Raw genomic sequence first — 19958 nt, 5'->3', positions numbered from 1 at the left:
TAATTCTCCTGTCTGTAGACTGATGTTTTTGCATAGTGTCAAGGGTTCAATTGCAGCTGTATGTCAAATTATTATTTCTTGTCAGTTTATATTCCTATCACATGTTTAATTGTATCTGTGTTTATCTCCAGTTGCAATATTTCATAAACATAGCAGTTGAATAGTGCAGCAGCAAAGCATTTGCAAAAATGTTCTATCCCCAACAGGGAGACTTATTAGACCATCCTTATCCCCCATATGTTTCAGTCTTGTTTCTTCTTTTTTACCCCTGCATGCTCCCTGTTGACAAATTACTTAATAGGAAAAACATAGTGGTCGCATACCACAAAGATATTAAAAAATGGCTCAGATAAATATAACATTCTTTATCTGTTTCTATCCTTGTCTCCATGTCTCTGTTTGTTCTCACTTCTATATCATCACTTTTTTACTGTTGCATATTTTTATGCTACTGGTGGCAATTTATGCATTATGGGATTTTACAGTTGTCATAAATGTAATGTAGACTGATGCATACATTTGCCATTGCTTCAATCTGTTGTCAGATTTCAACTTTGTGAAGTAGGATTTCCTGAGTGGTATGGTTAGATAATACTCAGATCTGTGGATTAGTTTTGAATAGTGTCAAACTTCGAATCTAGATGTTTGTCAAAGTGTTATTCAATGTTTGTATGACTCATAAGTGCCGGCTACACATTTTATTAACACACCATTATCCTACTGCTGTATTAATGTGTTTGCTTCCTGTTGGGAGCACTGTCTTGTTCAGATCTTGCCAGAATAATTATGAGGACAAACCGAAGAGTAACACAACACAATACAAAGATGTGCAGAAATGGACCATAAGCAAATCTCTCCCTATACCTTTATCCCCATCTCCCAATCTCTGTTCCCCATTAAGTGTCTTCAGATTTTTCACAGAGCTTGGCATTGCACATCACTGGTGAGTGATGGTAAATGTAATTTCACATCTTACGACGCTACCATGTTTAGCATCAAGCAAATGTGCTTACCATGCTGCACTATACAAATAAGGACCGATAGTACTGTTATGAGACGGATCTACTTCATATGGTTGACATTCCAGAATGTCTAAGACCATATGGCCGAGACCATATGACCGACATTCGAAATGTCGACATTGAAAAAAAAAAACCTTACCTTCACGCTGCTCCAACCCCCCCCACACCCCAAAACTTAAATATACCAACTCCGAGATCGCACTACAGTGCGGAAGATGGAAATCTTTCCATTCTGCACTGTACAGAGATGCAGGTTCCATATGGTCAACATTTCGAATGTCGATCATATGGTCTTGGCGATATGGTCTTCGACATTCTGAAATGTCGACCATGTGAAGGGGACCCTATTAGACAGGTCACATAATTTATGTATTAAGCTAATAGTTGTCTTATGCACATTATGGGATGTTACACCTGTCCTTACTGTGATGAATGCTGATGCCAACAATTTCCCTTGCTTCATTCTGTTGACTATGTCCTTCAAATGATTCATTTAGACTTAAGATTTATTGAGTTCCTATGTGTTGAGCTGAGATAATTCTCCTGTTTGTACACTTTTATGTTATTCTGTCAAGAGTTCCGATCCAGAAGTATGTCATACATTTATTTAATGTTTTCTCATATTAATATTTATATGTGTAATTGTGTGCTGCATATGTTGACAAACAACAATATCCCCTTATGTCCTCATCGTATTTCCACTTTCCTACACTGTCTTCATCCATATTCGAAACACTTTAATACACACAGCAATATATCTGAAGTGTACTGAATTTCAAAGAATGTACAAATTTCTGCATGTTAATGTTTGTTCCTGTCATCCAAACCCTTGACAATATGTTGAGAATCATTGACAACTGGACGCATTTGAAAAACGCCATTAATTTGATTTTGTAAATTTATACAGGTCAGAAAATGCAGGATAACACAACACAAATATATGCCAAAATGAACCATAAACTAATCTCTTAGTATGTCTGCATGTATATCCCTGTCTCCAAATGTTCCCCTCTTCCCACCCCATCTGTGTCATCAATAGTGTTTCCATAAACCATGTTTCTACCAGCAATATCATGCCTGATCCCTCATATATTTTACAATACATCTGAACCATACATAAAAAGAGTGAACCCAGTTTGGGAAACACAATGATTACACCAAGTTTTCAAAACTACAATATCTCACAGTTGTCATACGGCTTCTCTTGTGGTGCTGGCTGCTTAGACTGTGCTGTCTGGACTGTGTAACTAGATAGGTCAGTGGATTGAATTCATCATTGTTTAAATAAGGTGACTGTGTTTACTGTCATAAATACTTGGCCCCATCACAACCACCATTATGTACAACTTGACTTAGGAGACATATTGTTAAAGGTAAAGCAATAAACAATAAATTTCTAACACCCACAGGCAAAACCCGTTTTTGAAAACACAATGAATACATAATGTTTACAAAACTGCAGGATCTCACAGCTGTAGTCTGACTTTTCCTGTATTGCTGGCTGTATTGATACTGTGCTCTCCAGACTGTGCAACTAAATAGGTAGGTGGCTTGCGTCCAGCAGTAATTGTCATCTGTCAGTATATGTTTCTGTGTCATACTATGTGGAAAGGTTTCAAATACATATATGATGTGTAGCTGTACAGTGTTATTGTGCTCTTCCACCACTTTATAGCTGAAACATCAAGCTACTAAACAATGATGATATCATCCATTCATATGTGCACTGTCACAGTTATAAACCAACATCTTGTGTGGTGCTTGAAAATTCAGGCAATATTGTCTCACTTGTGATCTTAGGTAGTTAGTTCAATTCCAGCACTACTGCTTAGACTGAGTGGTGTTAGTATGACTGTGAAGGTATATGTCACTAACAATGTTGGCATACACATATCTGCTGTGTACCTGTATAGATGGTGATTCCTCTAAAAAAAATTTACGATAATTTTTCATGCAGAAATGCAATATTTAAGACTAATGATAAAATTTGATTACATTTTCTTTTCATAACAATTGTAGTAAGCTTTTCCGCGGGCATGAGGAAATGAGACAATATTCTATATGTTGTTGCCTTAATAAAGTGTGTGTTTGAGTCAGTGATTATCTACACATTGTACATGATTGTCATTCTACCATCACAGTGACGACTGCATTATGCATCACGTTTATTTGGCTATGTGTATCATCAAGCAATGTTGTGTGACAAACAGACATACAGCAACAGTTTTTTAAACAAATTACAGGCACACATATGCCTTGCAGCAGTAACAAGATGTACTGCCTTCAAATACACAAATGTCTCACAAATGTAGCAACAATTCTACTATGACACATTCATTCTTCACAATATCATGTAGCTTCTGTTGTCACATAGTCATGTGTTCAAAACCTGCATTGAATGACTGTAAGCATCATGTGTCGTTATACTGTTATGCATGAATAACATCCACCAGAGTTATAATGTGTACAGTTACAGTAGGAGAGGCTTCCCCCATCCTTTTATTTCATACAAATTGTTTTCAACACAATCATATGATAGTCTCACAGTTGTGTTAAGACTTCCACTGTGGAGCTTGTGATTCAAACACATTTTTGGTCAGTGGACTTATTGTTTTATTTATTTATTTGTATGCCTTTGTTTACTGGGTAAGTTTGACTAGGTAATACCAATTTTCTGCAGAGGCCCAGGGAGAAAAGTTCCATTTGCTTACAGTGCATTATACTAAGTTCCAGTTAAACAAGGAATAGTTATATTTCTATTTACATTTAAACACATGCAGTAGTTACATTTATACATTCTAAGATTTTACAGAGGTGTAAGTTACTAAGAGAAAGCCCAATGCAACTTAGTGGATTGTACAGGCAGAAGTTATGTATAAAAATTAAGCTTGCTGTTAAATTCCAGCAAAGGGCAACATTATATGAATGCACTGACATTACACGACCACCATTGCATCAAGTCATTATTATCCATTTTTAAAGTAATATATTGGCTCCCAACGTAGTAAATGCCTCTCGATTGTGACAAAACTATAACAAATCAGTCCAATAAATATAACCCATAGGCAAACACAGCAAACCTGGAAATCCAGTATCACAAGATAATCCAAGTATAAAGATCTTCCATAACTGGATACTGAAAATTCAGTTTACAGCAGTATTACATTTTTTAAAACAGGTTTATTAGCATGCAACAAGTAAGCGCTTTCGCATTAGCTTCCTCAGACCGTTAAAATTCAAACACTTTGCAATTACAAATCTTATATATATATATATATATATACCAATGATGTACTAATGAGTAAAATCCCTTCAATTACTCTTTTAAAGTTGTATCCACTTCTACTATCTTCTGTGATTTTAAAAAATGAGAAGGTTGTCCTTCATATAAATAAATAAATATATATGTATACACAATTGCAGTATTTTTTAAAAGTTGTCATCTTCGCTGTTAGTTGTATATTTATTTACAGCTATTTTAGCGCTTCGCTTAGTTGACGCTACAGCATATTTTCCTTTATCTGACTGAGGCAAAGGAAGCAGTTATGGCACAGTCACAGAGCTACATTTTTAAAGCTTTACGTTCCAAGGTAGGGGATCCATGCCTATTACAATAGGAAAATGATGTAAGCCCTTCAAGAGTGTTTTACATGACACAAACGATATGCCTATTTTTGTGGTGTCAGTGCTTGCTACTCAGCTTTCTGATGCCTGTCCTGACGTGTTCTGAGTCTGGCAAGATAAAAATGTTAATTATGTCATTGCTTCCTCACAGGCATTACTTATTGTGCTAATAATACTGCTCTTTATTGCATGTGTTCATCCAAACAGTTATGTACTACTGTAATTATTTTCTTCACACTGCAGAATTTTATAGAACATAAGGGCTTACATAACATTTCCTACTGTATGACATGCTGCAAGATCATCAGAAAGTGTGAGTGGACCTGTGTTATGACACTTTCTTGTATGTTTGTGATGTTTACTTGCTGTTAAGGTACTGTTTGCTGTAATTCCTTGTAAGCAAACCCAGTATAATGATGTAATAGATGTGCTCCATTTACGAACAGAGACGTTGAACGAATGAAATCTCATCAGATCTGTGTTTTCATTTGTCACTTCTGTATTTTGGGAGCTATTATATTGCTGTTTAGAATTTACATGAATATACAACACGTTTGTCTAAAACATGCTTAAATGTAATATACACCCTTTATATGGTTGCAAATAAGAACAAATGGCAAAAATATGACCCTTTCTGATGTGCATGACGCAACAGCTGCAGGGTTCATTTCTTCTTGTTGATATGTGATGAAGTGGAGAATACAGCAGTACTGTCGGTTAGCACAAAAAATTATCTGTATATACATCTCATATGCAATAACTGCAGTCTATGCAACTATCCCCTAATATATTTACTGTCCTTGCTAACTGCTATCTCAGGTCAGCATTTTATTAGCATTTATTCCACATTTACTCACCTTTGTTACACTGTCACTTTGTGGCTTTCTCACATCATTTGTTAGCATGTCCATTTTTATTTCTGTGCATGGAAGAAAAATTGTGACATGATTAATTGTTATGACATCAGTATGAAAGTATTTATGTTAAAAATGGTCTTTGTGACATAAGCACATTCAACTGCATTTTTGATTACATTTTCCTTGTTTGCCCTCCCCTCTTACTTTTTTCTGCAGTAATGCCATTGCAACCTGTGTGCATTCTCCCCTTTTAACTTCCCCTGTATCTGAATTCTTTCAATCAGCTTGCCCTTACTTTGTTTAAGCTGTCCTCACATGCTATATTGCTAGGTTTGCCTTTTGTTTACATTTGTGTGCTTGAACTTTCCTGCACCTGTTCATGGCCACTGAAACTTCTGCTGGCTATGAAAAGGTGCTAATAAATATATACACTTGATGGGCAGCATGCATATTCAATGAATGCTGCTGCTCATCTTGCTAACAAAATTAAATCATGTAGGCTTACCGCGAAGTGTACACGATCGTTAATGAATCCCAGGACATATCTTTCCAGAAATGCATGCTAATGCAAAACGTTACACTAACAATTTTTTTTTAAGTTTATAAAAGCAATATTTAAAATATACCTATGATTTTGGCCTTTGCTGTCCCCATTATTTTTGACTTTTTCCAGAATTCTTGGACTAAGACTATCAAAGGTATGACGAACATACTTGCAGAAAAAAATGTGTAAATTTCACTACAAGCAAAGACCATTGCCAGAGAGACAGACACAAGGAGAGGTATTCCTTATACAACTACAGATATAATAATTGCGATTGAGTTAACAGAGGTGTTACCACATGGCTGTGTACTGGGACCACTTGTCGCCTCACAGTCAGACGCTGTCCGGTTCGATTCTCAGCTAGAGCGTCTTCTTCATGGAGAAATGCGTGAATGGGCATATCTTCATTGAAGGTTGTGCATCAGGGCTAGTAACTCAGCATGTAAAAATCAACTACCAATCATTAGCAGACCGGAGTTCCACTGTGGCGACCCCTAACCGGGAAAAGCCGAAAGACACAACAAGTTCTTAAACATGGAAGTAGGAAATGACCTGTAAATAACCAAATATGCTGATGAATGCAAAATGTGTAAGATAGCTATATAAAAAATATACAAAAATACATACCTGCTGTGTAGGAAGGATGTCATATATGATGTTAAAAAATACAAAAAATACGGAGCCAACACTCGACTGGAAAACAAGCTTTGCTGGTGCTTCCTCGGCTACTGCCTTCAAGGGATAATCAAACACCATAGTCATGGTCTTTTTATATAATCCTCTTATACAAAATTGACCAATTAATACATTTCATAAGGACCAAATGAGTATTCCACCATTAAAGTGCTAGTGCTCCTACAAAAACAATATATTCAGTATAAATACCCACATATATACTATGTTTGGTATTCATATACGATGTTAGTAAACAGACCTACATGATTCTTTGAAAAAGGACAGTTCTGATCATAATAAAAAATACACCATTATTAAAGCTCTAGGGAGAGTGATAGACAGCATTCCAAACATTGACCAGACAGTGCCAATTTTATAGAAGGATAATGTCCTGACTATAGCCTAAGCAACCAAAGTTTGACTAGCAGTTCAGGCACTAGATGTTACTGGCAGGGAGGATGGGCAGGCCAATACCGAGGTGATGTAGGAGCAGAGCTAACTACACACATTGCCATTATCAGTTGGACGAGGGGTTGTGATGGAGAAGGGTGGCCTGTGGGGCAAATATTAGGTGCATATCTAGATACTGTCATTTCCAGGATGCTGATGAGAGCATGTTTCAATCCTCTGACAGCCTGAATTGTTGCTCCCCTCCATGAACCACTGTCACCATAGTTCTGGGTGGAGTCCCTAGAGTGAAGCAACAAATGGACACTCTCTGATTGAGTAGAGGGCTGATGATTATCAGGAGTGGTGCAAAAATCCAGACATTGACCAGTATATGTCTACCAAAGTCAGAAGAGCATGTTGTGTAACCCATCTAATTGGAAAGGACATGTCTAGTCACTCACAGTTTTATACCTCAATGATATTACCAATCATTGAGTTCAACTCTGCATTCTGTAGCATTCAAACAGACCATTTTTCAGAAGTGTATGCTTCTTTATAGAAATGTATTAAGAATGGAAAATGTGAACTACTTGGAAAGGTTTCAGGAATTGACTTTACATGCCATTTCCTGTAGGTTACTTAGAGGTGACCCCTGCTTGGACAATAGGATAATATCTGGTCTAGTTTTACTTGAAAGTCTATGACTGGAATTTACTACTGACTGACCTAACACCAGATTGAGGAACTTAAGGCTAAAAGTAAATATCAATAATGGAGAAAAAAAAACATCATGGCTACATTATACAATACTTTCCAAGATTACTATGTATAGAAGTAACTCGTTAACTACATTTTATACATGTATGGGAAGTAGAAAATATTAACACGAGGTTGCTGAAATTAAGCTTTGTTAAAGACCAGTAAATTGTAAGCTTGACAGTTGCACCTATGAACCTATTCTATCTTAGCTTTACATGTGTGTAACATTCATTATCTGCAGGTATCCAAAAACATTTATTCTCCCTCAAAAACACACGTTGTTCAAGAAAGTACCTGGAATATAGTGTAGAGTTAGTCCTCATTGCTACATTTTACATCCCTTCATTTTGTAAGCTAATTATCATTGGCCACTGTTATTGCATTCCAGCTCTAGTGCAAATCAGTATTTGGCAGATACAAATTATTATTTTTGGGTTGTGGCAGTAGTGAAGGAAAAGAAAGAATTAACAAAATAGCACTATAAAAAGACAACCTTCTGCCTTGTGAGCTAACTGAAATTTGAAAGTTTTTTATATTTTTTTGAAATGTCATAAAATGCAATAAAGCATTTCAATGTTAATCCTATTACTTTAGCCTTAGCATAAAAATAAACAAGAACTTTCTTTTTCTGCTTGTGATGGAGAATTTTAGAACACATACTTTTAAAAATCATTTGTTTGCTTGTCTTTATGAAATCACATTGCTTGTTATGCTTGTTATAGTTTTGAGATTTTTTACCTTATTCAACATTAAACCAGTTTTTGTAATTGAATTCTTAAATTAAAAATCTAAAAACACTGCTTGAGTTGAAAGCTCAGTGTTTTTCAGTATCTGTAAGTATATGGGATGCATCCTGACAAGAATGGACTGGCTGGCCAGTTTACAAAGCTTCAGGCTCCTTCCTTGCATACCATATGTCCACCTAAGCATGAAGGTATGTGCTAGTATTAGAGGGGCATGGGTGTGAAAAATCTCAGAACCTTCTTGCCATATGTACACTCAGCCAGCCTTCTTTTCTGCTCAGTGTACTCAGCATTAGTAGTCTCAGTAACTCAGCAGGTAACTCACTCACCTTTGGTGGAGAAGGCTATAGATTCTATTCCCACAGCAGGTAGTTTGATTAATTTTCCACTACTAACCCTGCAGTGTAGCATAATCAGGAGTGCTGTACTCCTGAGTCTACTATAATTCAGGTGAGATGTTAAACCAAGGCCCCATCTGCCTGCATTGGTGGTAGGTCAAGTGGATGCAAAGTATCCCACAGTACTTATTGAAAAGAGTAAGGGAAGTTCCCATCGACATGGCCAAATTTTCTCTAGTCATTATGAATATCACCTTGGGTCTCTCCTGAAAAGAGGCCAATGGTCTCATGGGAATAACCAGGTCAACAAAGTGTAACTAACTAAATAAACAAATAAATTAGTATTAGCAGATGGCTATGGGGAGCTTTCCTTTTTCTGATTATTTTTTTTAATTTACTTATGTCTGTTATGAAGGGTAAATGTCTCTGTAGTAGACAGATTCCTTTTAAGGACTCCCATTCTCTTTGAGTTTTTTTTTTTTTTTTTTTGTTAGGGGGATCAGCACAATACTAAATCTTGTTACATTTGCCTTTCACTTACTTCCAAAACCTTAGGTAGCAGGCAAACATCCTTTAAAATCTTTCTTAAAAATAGGTGCCTAAATGGGTTGGCAGGAGGTTGGAGTGAGAGACTATGGTGACAGACTTCCTTTTGGTGGACCTCCCCTTTTCTCAAAAGAAAAATAAGAATCTCAGACTTCACCCATTTTACTGTTATCTGGATCTGATTTCTCCACACTGAGTCACTTTGCAGCCCTTGGGCCATCAGTCCTACTTTCCTGGTCCCTCAGGCACTACCTCCGTAGAGGCTGATAAAAAATGGGAATTAAGCACATCCTGTAAGACCATATGTCAAGCTTTTGCTAAGAAGGGAGAACTTGGGATTCTAATCTCTGAGAGGGAAGGAGGTATTTACCAAGTTTTTGTGAAGGAGGATTTTGCTGGATTTCTTATGGAGGTCAGGCCTTTGGATACTACCCCTAAAACTTTAAGGTTGGAGACCCCTAAAAAGAGGACTCAAAAGTCATAACATTTCTCTTCTCCTTACAGCCCCTCTATTTAGAAATCTTCTCAAGAGGACTGATGTAGTTTTTCACAGGGCCTGTTTAGGGCAGTCCACTCTATTCAGCCCTCTCTTCCAGTTTTTGGACCAGTTAAGAAAAAGACCCCTTTCTTCTTTTTTCTGATTAAGGAGATATCTCTGAATCTGATGCTGAGGACGTGGATTACACCTGTCAGCTATCCTTGTTACCTCTTGCAATTCTGAAACAGAAGACACCCTTTCCTCAGACTCCCCCAGTGAAGACATTTCATTCATGGATACTGTTTCAAAAATTAAACAATATTTCAAATGTGTGGGTGAGGAGGTGTCAGAATTTCAGAAGAGAGGCTATGAATTATTGAATATGGATTCACCAGAGCCAGTAGCCATTTCCCCCCATTATAGGTGTACTTGAGGATGCATTTGCCTCTACATCTGTTTCCCTTATCTCCCAATCCCCTCCCCCTTCCCCAAGAAAACAGATTTTAACATCTACCTGAGTCACATAACTTTGTTTACAAAAACCCTGTGACAGACCAGGTTATTGTTTCTATTGATGGACACAGATTCAAGGCCTTTTTTTGCCTCCAACCTAGTTCCAAATGATAAAGATATTCATTCATAGCTTTGGTAAAAAAGGACTTTATGTCATCTACCTGAACTATTTAATGTCAGATTCACATGTCCACATACCGTCTGTCTATTTTTGTTAAGATGTAGCAAACTCCTACCTTCCTTACTAAACCCTGATACTAAATCTTCCTTCTTGAATGCATTAAAAAATTATATTTCAGAAGTCGCTAAGCATTATATAAATTGTGTCTGTGATGCAGTGAATGCTGTGCCCAGGGTTTCTGACACTAGCACAATTATTTGCAGGAATGCAAGGATTAGACTACAGAATTTCCCTAATAATGTTAAGACTCAGCTTTTTAATGCTTCTCTTGTAGCTTTTGTTTTGCAGTTCTTCAGATGAAGTAATGAACTGGAAAAGAGGGGTAAGTTAATGCAAGAAGTCAAACTACTCTTTTTTGTTTCTGCATTCTAAATATCAAAGGAAATATCCACCTTCTACTGGTCCTTGTTTTCAAAAGTCTAAAACCTCTGAACAAAAGCCATTCAAGCAACAATATAAAATTAAATGGCAAGGACACAAAAATGAAAGGCGATGGATACCAAAGACTTTCCTTTCAAAAGAAAGCTCTGGGACTCTGTATGCATCTTTCACCTACTTCCCCATTCCTCCTCACACTGCCCATTATTAACAGATTGCAGGCAATCTCTTCTGCTGCCTTTATTTCTGGAAAAAAGATATCTTCAGATGTCTGGGTTCTAAAAATAATCAAGGATGGTTACAGAGTTCAATGGATATACATACCACTCCAGTCATGGATCCCTCCTCCTCTTCAAAAAATAAATTCCATCTGTTTCCTCAAGTACTGTCATGCTTACTACACTGAAGTTCAAAGGATAGATGTGAGAAAATAGGCTATAGTGGTCCATGAAAAGAAGACTAAAATAGCATTGATCATTGAAATCGCCACACCCAGTGACTACAGTGTCTTGTGTACAGAGAGATACAAAGTCATAAAATATCAGAATTGGAAGGCAGAAACAAGAGCAATGTGGAAGAAAGATATCCAGACAGTTCTAATAGTAGTAGGAGCAACAGGTCTTATTAAAAAGAATCTACAATCGTATTTAGATGTTACCACTACATGTAACCCTGTACGAATTGCAGAAGGAGTAATTACTGGGCACATTGCGGGTGCTGCGAAGAACACTTCTGGCTGACATCAAAGATTGAAACAATACTAATTTCATGAACTTTAATTGTACTTTGACTTAGGAATGAGATCCATTCCCATCATGGTATTAGAAACCCAAAAGACATGGAGAAATTAAAAAAGGGTATACCAGAACCAGTGCCTTCCCAAACAGGTAAACACTTTTATTAATGAATATTTCTGGTTCCCAGAAATAAAGGCACATGAAGATCTATTTTGGACCTTTCAAACTAAACTCCTTACTTTTGCTACCAATATTCAAGATTGGAAGTGTGATGGAGAAGAAAGATGTAATTGGGAACATATTTTCTGGGAGTGTAATGAGTTGGCAGACTTTAAATATTCCCTGCAGGCTACTCTATCATAGATACTGGGTGAGCAAATTGGTGCAATTAAGGAAATTAGTTTTTGATTTTTGATACAGACTCAGAATTGCCTAAACATAGTAAGGCCTTGCTGAGTCTAATTATGGTGGCTGCCAAAAAAACAATTGCTAGAAAATGGAAAGCAAAGTCTAAACCAACTGTATTAGAATGAGTGAATATATTACAGAGAGAAAATAACTAGAATTAGGATCTTTAGAAAAGGGTAGGAGCAAATTACATAGAAAAAATGGGAATTGTGAGAACAATACATATAGAGGAACAAGGTTTAAAGGAAGGCAGGATATAAATGAACTATGCAATGTTTGACTGACAATGACTGAATAGATTATAAGTGATATATAATGTTTGCAACTAAAATTATGTCAATATGGTTTGTGATGTATGATGTTTGCAACTAAAATTATGTCGATATGGTTTGTTTTCATTTATATAAATGAATGATTGCCTATGTAATATGCAATAATTTTGTGAAGATGTTTCTTGTTTAAAAAAATATTCAGAATGCTCACTCTTTAGACTCTTTTCCCCCTCTGTTTCCTAAGGTTTTTCTAGACATCCTAGATATAGGAGATGCCTGCCTGCACATCCCAAATCAGAATATGCAGAAGCAGTACTTAAGATTCTTTGCTTTGTGATTGCACTTTCCGTTTGCATCTTTCCCTTTTGGCCTTTCTACTACTCTTGAGAGTTTTAACAATGTGTCTAGCCCCAGTTATAGCCTTTTACAGATTTCAGTGCATCAATATTTTATCATATTTGTAAGACTGCTTCATCTCAGCCCTTTCTCTCCAAGGCACCCTAACAGCTCTTCAGTTCACTATTCATCTTTTCATCACATGGAGTTCAATCTAAATTTGAGAAAGCCCTGTTTAAGCCCCTGTCACAGGTTAGTATTTGTAGAGTGCCTTCCAGACCCCCTGTACATTTCTAACATCCCTCCAGACAATGTATCATCCTTTCAGACTCATTTTTAAATAAAACCTTCCAAGACATGTCCACAGCAGGAGAATTCCTCAGAATTCTGTTACATGGCTTCTTCCATTCTAATGGTTCTATTTGCAAGAACACATATGATAAAAATCCAGTGATACCTTAGATCAATTTGGCTCTAGCCTATTCATCCATTAACCTTTCAAATTCCAGTGCTCAATTTCATCATGGAATATTTTGAGTCTCAGTCAGGTATTTATAAACACAGGCCTCACATTTTCTCCCCCTTTTCCTGTTCAGTCACAATACATGCTTCAGATTTTGAATGGGGGCAGTATCCCCAAGACAGCATTCCTCAGGGATTGTGGGCGCCGTATTTCAGGAAGATGCACATAAATCTCAAGGAGATGATGATTTTTATAAAAGCTAACCGAACTCTTAGCCAAATGTGTTCCACACCAGAGGTCAGCTCCTCGTTGGTCAGATCCGACCACAAGCTAATCACACTAGACATCCACATCCCACTCTCACCCCCCATTAGGAAAACAACCATAAAAAATTTCTCCAAAGCCAACTTCACACTTCTTAAGACAGAAGTGGCAAACTTCATGACACCCATGCAGATGTACAGTAGAGGTATGACTGCTGAATCCTACACAAATGCACTTTATAAGCACTTACACAAGTGCATGGATCGTGCTATCCTTAACAGAACCAAGATGCTATCCTCCAAAAAAAGGAAGCCAATCTGGTGGTCTTCTGCCATAAACAAACTCTACAACAGAAGAAAGAAACTGTTGCAAAAAAGAGTAAAATCCCACGATTGGAGGAACTCCCCGGTCAGCCTCAGTAAGAAGCTGAGATCCCTCATAAAATCCTCCAAAGCTAGTTATGAAAACAAAATTGCCACTGATTCTAAAGACAACCACAAAGCATTCTATAGCTATGTCACAAATCTCAATGGCAACACTCAGATCTGCTCTGAGTTACAGCACAATGACACTAAATATACAGAACCAAGTGATATTGCCAACATCCTGGCAGATAGGTTCAGTGCTAACTTTACCCCCCTCTCACCCCCTAAAGGGCCCATCTTTATACTGAAAGAATGCAAAGTTCCTGTAATCACGGCTGCACAGGTAAAAACTTCACTCTCCAAAGCCAAGAACACAGCATCCATGGGACCTGACAACATCCCAGGCTGCCTTCTACATGAACTACAGAATGAACTGGCACCCCACCTAAGTACCATGTTCAATCATAGCCTCACCTCAGGCTTTGTGCCCATTGAATGGCACACCACGACAGGTATCCCACTCCACAAAGGGGGGGCCACAACAGACCCCGTGAACTACTGCCCCATTAGCCTGACGAGTCTCGTCTGCAAGGCCATGGAACGTATCATCATGGAACTTATAAACAAAGATATTGGAGATCTTCAAACACTGGACCCCACACAGTTTGGGTTTGTAAAAGGCAGATCATGTCTCCTAAACCTGATAGACTTCTTTGAAGTGGTCACCAAAGCCATAGATGAGGGTAAGGTGGTTCACACAGCCTATCTAAATCTCGCCAAGGCGTTCGACACCATCCCCCACTCTGGAATTATAGATAAACTCACTAAACTAGGTATAAATCACTATGTCACAAGATGGGTTGCCAACTGGCTTACTGAAAGAACCCACACTGTGAAAGTAGCAGACTCCAAATCAGACTTCAGACCAGTGACAAGTGGAGTACCACAGAGTTCAGTCCTGGGTCCTCTCCTGTTTGGTATCTACTTCTCTGAAGTACAGGCTAACACAGAAGGTCTTTGGCTAACTAAATTCACAGAATACTGCAAACTAGGAGCCATAATTGAAACTCCTAACGATGTGGACATCCTACAAAAGGGCCTCAGTGAGACAGATGCCTGGTGTCAAAGGCATGGTCTCAAGCTCAATGCCAAAAAGTGCATTGTCATCCCCTTTGGTAAAAATTCTGTACCCATGAACTACCACATAGGCGGTAGTCTACTTAACACCGAAAGTGTGATAAGAGACCTTGGGACATAGGTGGACAGTAGTCTCTCCTTTGATAATCACATCGCCAAAGTGGTCAGGAAATCCTTCTACATGGCACACCTCATCACAAAAGGTTTCTCATCCAGAAAAAAGAGGTCATTGTTCCCCTCTACTCATCACTCATTAGACCCATTATAGAGTACAACGCCCCTTTTGGTATGTACCTCACAAGACATCTACAACAACTGGAAAGGCCGCAAAAATACCTCACAAAGAGGATTACTGGCCTCAAACAGATACCTTACGCAGACCGTCTCAAAAAACTCCAGCTTTACTCCGTCGCATATCGCCTACTCAGAGGCGATCTCTGCCTAACATACAAAGCTATGTCAAACCCAGAGCTGTTGGACATGCTCCACTTAAAGAAATCCCAATCCCTCCAAGCTACATGCTCTAGGGACCTAAACCTTGTCACCACAATAAACAGAACATGCTGGAGGGATAGATTCCTGTCCCAAAGACTTCCCATACTCTGGAACAGACTACCTATCTATGTCAAACAGAGCTCCTCATTAGCACTCTTCAAGAAAAATCTTGATGATTGGATGAGTAATAGGAAATTCACCCCGGGGATCACTTCTGTGGTTCTGCTTGACAGGGGCACAGGAAAATAATTTTCTTTGGTGGCGAAAGCCAGGGTACATTTTTGGCTAGGCTTGTATAGGCCCTAGGGCCAATAGCCAAGTACCTACCTATGAACCTATGTGGTCCCCTGTACCACTGTTATTGATGACAGACAATACCACTATGATATGGTCATACCTCTCAACCTCTTAGTGCAAGTAATGGGGACAAAACCTGGCAAAATGGGAAGGTCAAAGGCCCCAAAATAGGGACATATTTTAAATATTGCTCTTATGAGCTTATAAAGTTGCTAGAGTAAAAGTGTTTGTGTTAACATACATTTTCTGAAGGATTTGAAGTCTGAAACTCAAATGTACGCCATTATTCAGTGACTTCAATCCTTAGATCATCTCAGTGATTTGCCAGAAAATCACAAATTTTATGAGGAATAGACCAAAAATATGAGGGAAAAATCTGGACATTCTGTGAAAATCTGGACAGTTGGGATATGGTATATAATCAATTGGAGAGCACAAAGTCTTATCCCATTTGCAGACTAACCACAGTCTCTCAGAACTAGTGGTTCAGAGCAGTCTTACTTTTCAGGCTATATACATTCTGTCAGAGAAAATACAATAGACAGATTCAGGACAGAGCCTCGCCTGTGGATGCTATACCCAGATGTCTTTCAATAGATTGTCCACCTGTGAGGAACTCCCCAAGTAAATCTGTTTGCCACCTATCTTAACAGACAACTGATTCAATTCTTCTCCAGGACACCTTGCAAAAAGGCCTGGAAAACAGATGCATTTTCATTTCCATAGATATTAATTTTCCACTGTGTCTTTCCTCCCTTTCCTCTGATTTTCAGTGTTCTTCTAAAGATCATGATGGCCTTGTTAAACATGCCTCTGGTAACTCCGTTTTGGCCCATCTGGCCAGAGGCCATTACCTAAAACTTCTTCACAGAGTGGATCAATTCACACAAGACACGGGATCCCTAATCCACCCCAGAAATTAAAACCTATGTCTGTCAGTATAGATGATAGGTTTTTGATCACATTTAGGCACCTCTTCTCAGAGGACATGCATCAGGTGTTGAAGGAGGCTAGAAAACCTGCTACTAGAAAATCATACATAGCCAAATGGGAAAGATTTTCTAGTTCGCGACATAAAAGCACAGCAAGATCCATCCCATTCCTGGAAATCCTCTGGTTCTTCATTAACTGTGTGGACTGCTTAACTCAGGCCTGTGATACAGTTGTATAAATTAACACCTTTTGGCTATTTCTACTTGCCTGCCTTTGTAGCTCCCAATTTCTTCTTTATTCCAAGTTAAACAATTTTTTAAAGGGGTGTTACCTATTAGGCCTCCTAGAAAACAAGGGACTTCTCCTTGGGATCTTAACTTCTTTCCATTTTAAACCTGCAGCCACAGTAAATTTTTTTCACTTAGAAGACTGTGTTGTTTATTGCTCTGACTTTAGCTAGACAAGTATATGAATTGCAAGCCATAATATCTATGCATCCTTTTCTGATTTTTCACAAGGGCAGGATGAGTCTTGGAACCAAGCCTTCCTTTATGCCAAAGGTTGTTTCTGAGTTTACTTTGAATCAGACTATTCAAATTCCTGTGTTCTATCTTGAACCCCAGAATAGATGAGAAAGAATTCTGCATACTTTACAGGTTCATAGACAATTGAGATTCTACCTGGACAGAGCTAAATATTTTAGAAAAAAGAGCAACATTTTGTCTCCTTTGATGACAAAAAGTAAGGGCAGGCATTTTCTAAATAAATAATTTCTAGATAGTTGTCTCTGGCTATCAAATTTTGATGTTCCCACCATGTAAAAGGCCCCACTCAGAAAGTCAGAGCTCATTCTACCACAACTGTAGCTTCAGTGGCTTGCTGGATAGGGGTGAACTATAGGTCAGTCCTAAATATGGCTACTTGGTCTTTTGTGCACACCTTTACTATGTACTACAAGCCTGATTCAGTCTCCAGAGCTAGAGCTGAATTTCCAAAAGCCATCCTTCAAGGACTTTGAGACTCTTGATTCTTCTCCAGTCACATTTTCTTCATTAGCTGCTCCAGTCATCACATATAGTTATGGTTACTGCAACAGTAATCTAAGGAAGAGGATAGAACAGTTGTGTCAATTAACTTAGCATAACAGTAGATGTTTGAACAGATCACTTTAGCATTATTAGCACTCTTCCACCATCCACCATTTTCTTCATACTCTACCCTTGGCCAGGGTAATGTTTCCTACTTTGCCATTCTGCCTTTGCCATCCTGGCATGATATTACAGTCCCTGCTGGTTTGGACTGAATTTTATAGCGCTTCAGGCTTCACAGTCTTCTTTGGGTAAAAAGCGCAGGGAAATTTTCATGCATGTATATCCCTCTTATACCAGCATGTACTCTGATGTTAAGGGTGAGTGTACAATTGATGAGGAAGGAGCCCAAAGCTTTGTAGACTAGCTGGACATCTGATACTTGGCAGTATACATCCCACATAGTTCTACTGCAACAGTGATCTATTTGAATTTCTTCTGTTATGGTAAGTTAATTTACATAACTTGTCTGTCAGTATGGATGATTTGAATCAGTGTGGCTGTCCCAAATAAAGAAACAAAATACTATTGTTCTGATAACTGAATGACAACACAAATACTTCTCAAACTGATTTCCTCATTCTGCAATTTTGTTTTTTCTAGGGCATATTTTAGATGATCAGGACCTTATTGACACATTGCAGAGGTCAAAAGTCACATCAAAAGAGATTGTCATTCGGGTCCAAGCATCAGAATCCACAGAGAAGACAATTGATGTCACTCGTAAGAAGTACCTTCCCATAGCAAAAAGAGGTGCTGTGTTATATTTTGTTGTTGCTGACCTGGTTAAGCTTGATTACATGTATCAGTTCTCTCTGGACTGGTTCCATCGGTTATTTGTGGATACTATTGATTCTGTGAACAAAAAGAAAAGGAAAGGCTCTGTAACTGAGAATCTACCTGAAAAAGTTCCTTTAACAATACGGGCCCTCAGCAAGCAGAGACAAGTTAACCTAACACCAGAAAATGAAGATCAGCCTATTTCAAGCACAGATGGCTTTGATGAACTACTTCTCAAAAAAATGAGTGCATTGACTGAAAATGTATACAAGGTAAAGTATTATTATAAAGAAAGTTAGAATAAAACCTTTTTATTGTTTCTGGCAAGTTTTTTTTCAATGTGACTTGGTATGGTTGTCCTCTTACATCCCTGTCACAATGTATGTCAAATTTATCATTATGAAAGTGGATTCTTACATTTCCTTTGGGAAACAGAGCCTTTAAATGAGAGTGATTCTGTTGCTGAATTTGATATATTACTGATGACGGAGATATCTGTAATGTAGCAATACTTTTTAAGTCTTAAACATGCTTTCCTGAATTGAAAACCTGTGGCAAAACACACCATTCATGAATGAACCTGAAGAAAAATCATTGTTGATTAACTAGAAATGTTCATTAAAACCGAACAGTCACTGTTATAAAATTTCACAGAAAGAACGGTTCTGACACCAATCCTGCTAAAAACTTGAAACTTGAAAACTTTTAATAAAAATAAAGCAATGATAAAATAAAACACACTGGCTCATAAACCGGATAAGCGCTTTTAGTGTAATACCTTTTTCAAATCCTCATTACTTTATTTTTATTAAACGTTTTCAAGTTTCAAGTTTTTAGCAGGATAGGTGGCAGAACCGTTGTTGTACTTTGATGAGCTCTGCCTTTGGTGACGCTGCCTACTTTTTCTTTTTTACTGTTATAAAATTTCACTGGTTCAGATGTCATATGTATTAAATGCTTACAACCGAAAGATGAAGCCTTTCCGTGACATGGTAAACTATTTCACACAACAGATGTCTTGAGGTGAGATCAATACAAAATAGTTTAATGAACATGGTACAGAGAATGCTAACTTTGGAGAATATTGAAACATGCAAAAACAGGTTTACTACAAGTGCTCACATGCTATTAACTAGTGACACACTTGATTGCCATAACTTGCTTGAAAAGGCAAGAGCTGTAGCTCCCACTAGCTTGATCTGACTTAACTATATAGCTCTGCCAACATCTGACCCTATTAAACGTATAGCCCTACCAGAACTCTAACGTTAATCTAAAATGCCCAGCCATTTCCTAACCTAGCTTCTCCTTCCCTAATTCTAAAATTCTACTCCC

At 37.9% G+C, this 19958-nt stretch overlaps 1 protein-coding gene across 1 annotated transcript in view; it reads left to right on the top strand.

Annotated features, from left to right (window-relative positions):
- The window catches only part of DNAH14 (dynein axonemal heavy chain 14), a 2550346-nt gene that overhangs the window by 1335118 nt on the left and 1195270 nt on the right, over nt 1-19958 (top strand). The window contains 1 exon segment of the mRNA XM_044060213.1: nt 18447-18895. Within this exon segment, the coding sequence (XP_043916148.1) occupies nt 18447-18895 (449 nt within the window).

Source organism: Protopterus annectens, chromosome 1.part2 (genome assembly GCF_019279795.1).
Source record: "Protopterus annectens isolate FY-2018-M chromosome 1.part2, PAN1.0, whole genome shotgun sequence".
Taxonomy (NCBI): Eukaryota; Metazoa; Chordata; order Ceratodontiformes; family Protopteridae; genus Protopterus; species Protopterus annectens.
This window is presented reverse-complemented; position numbering and strand designations above follow the sequence as displayed.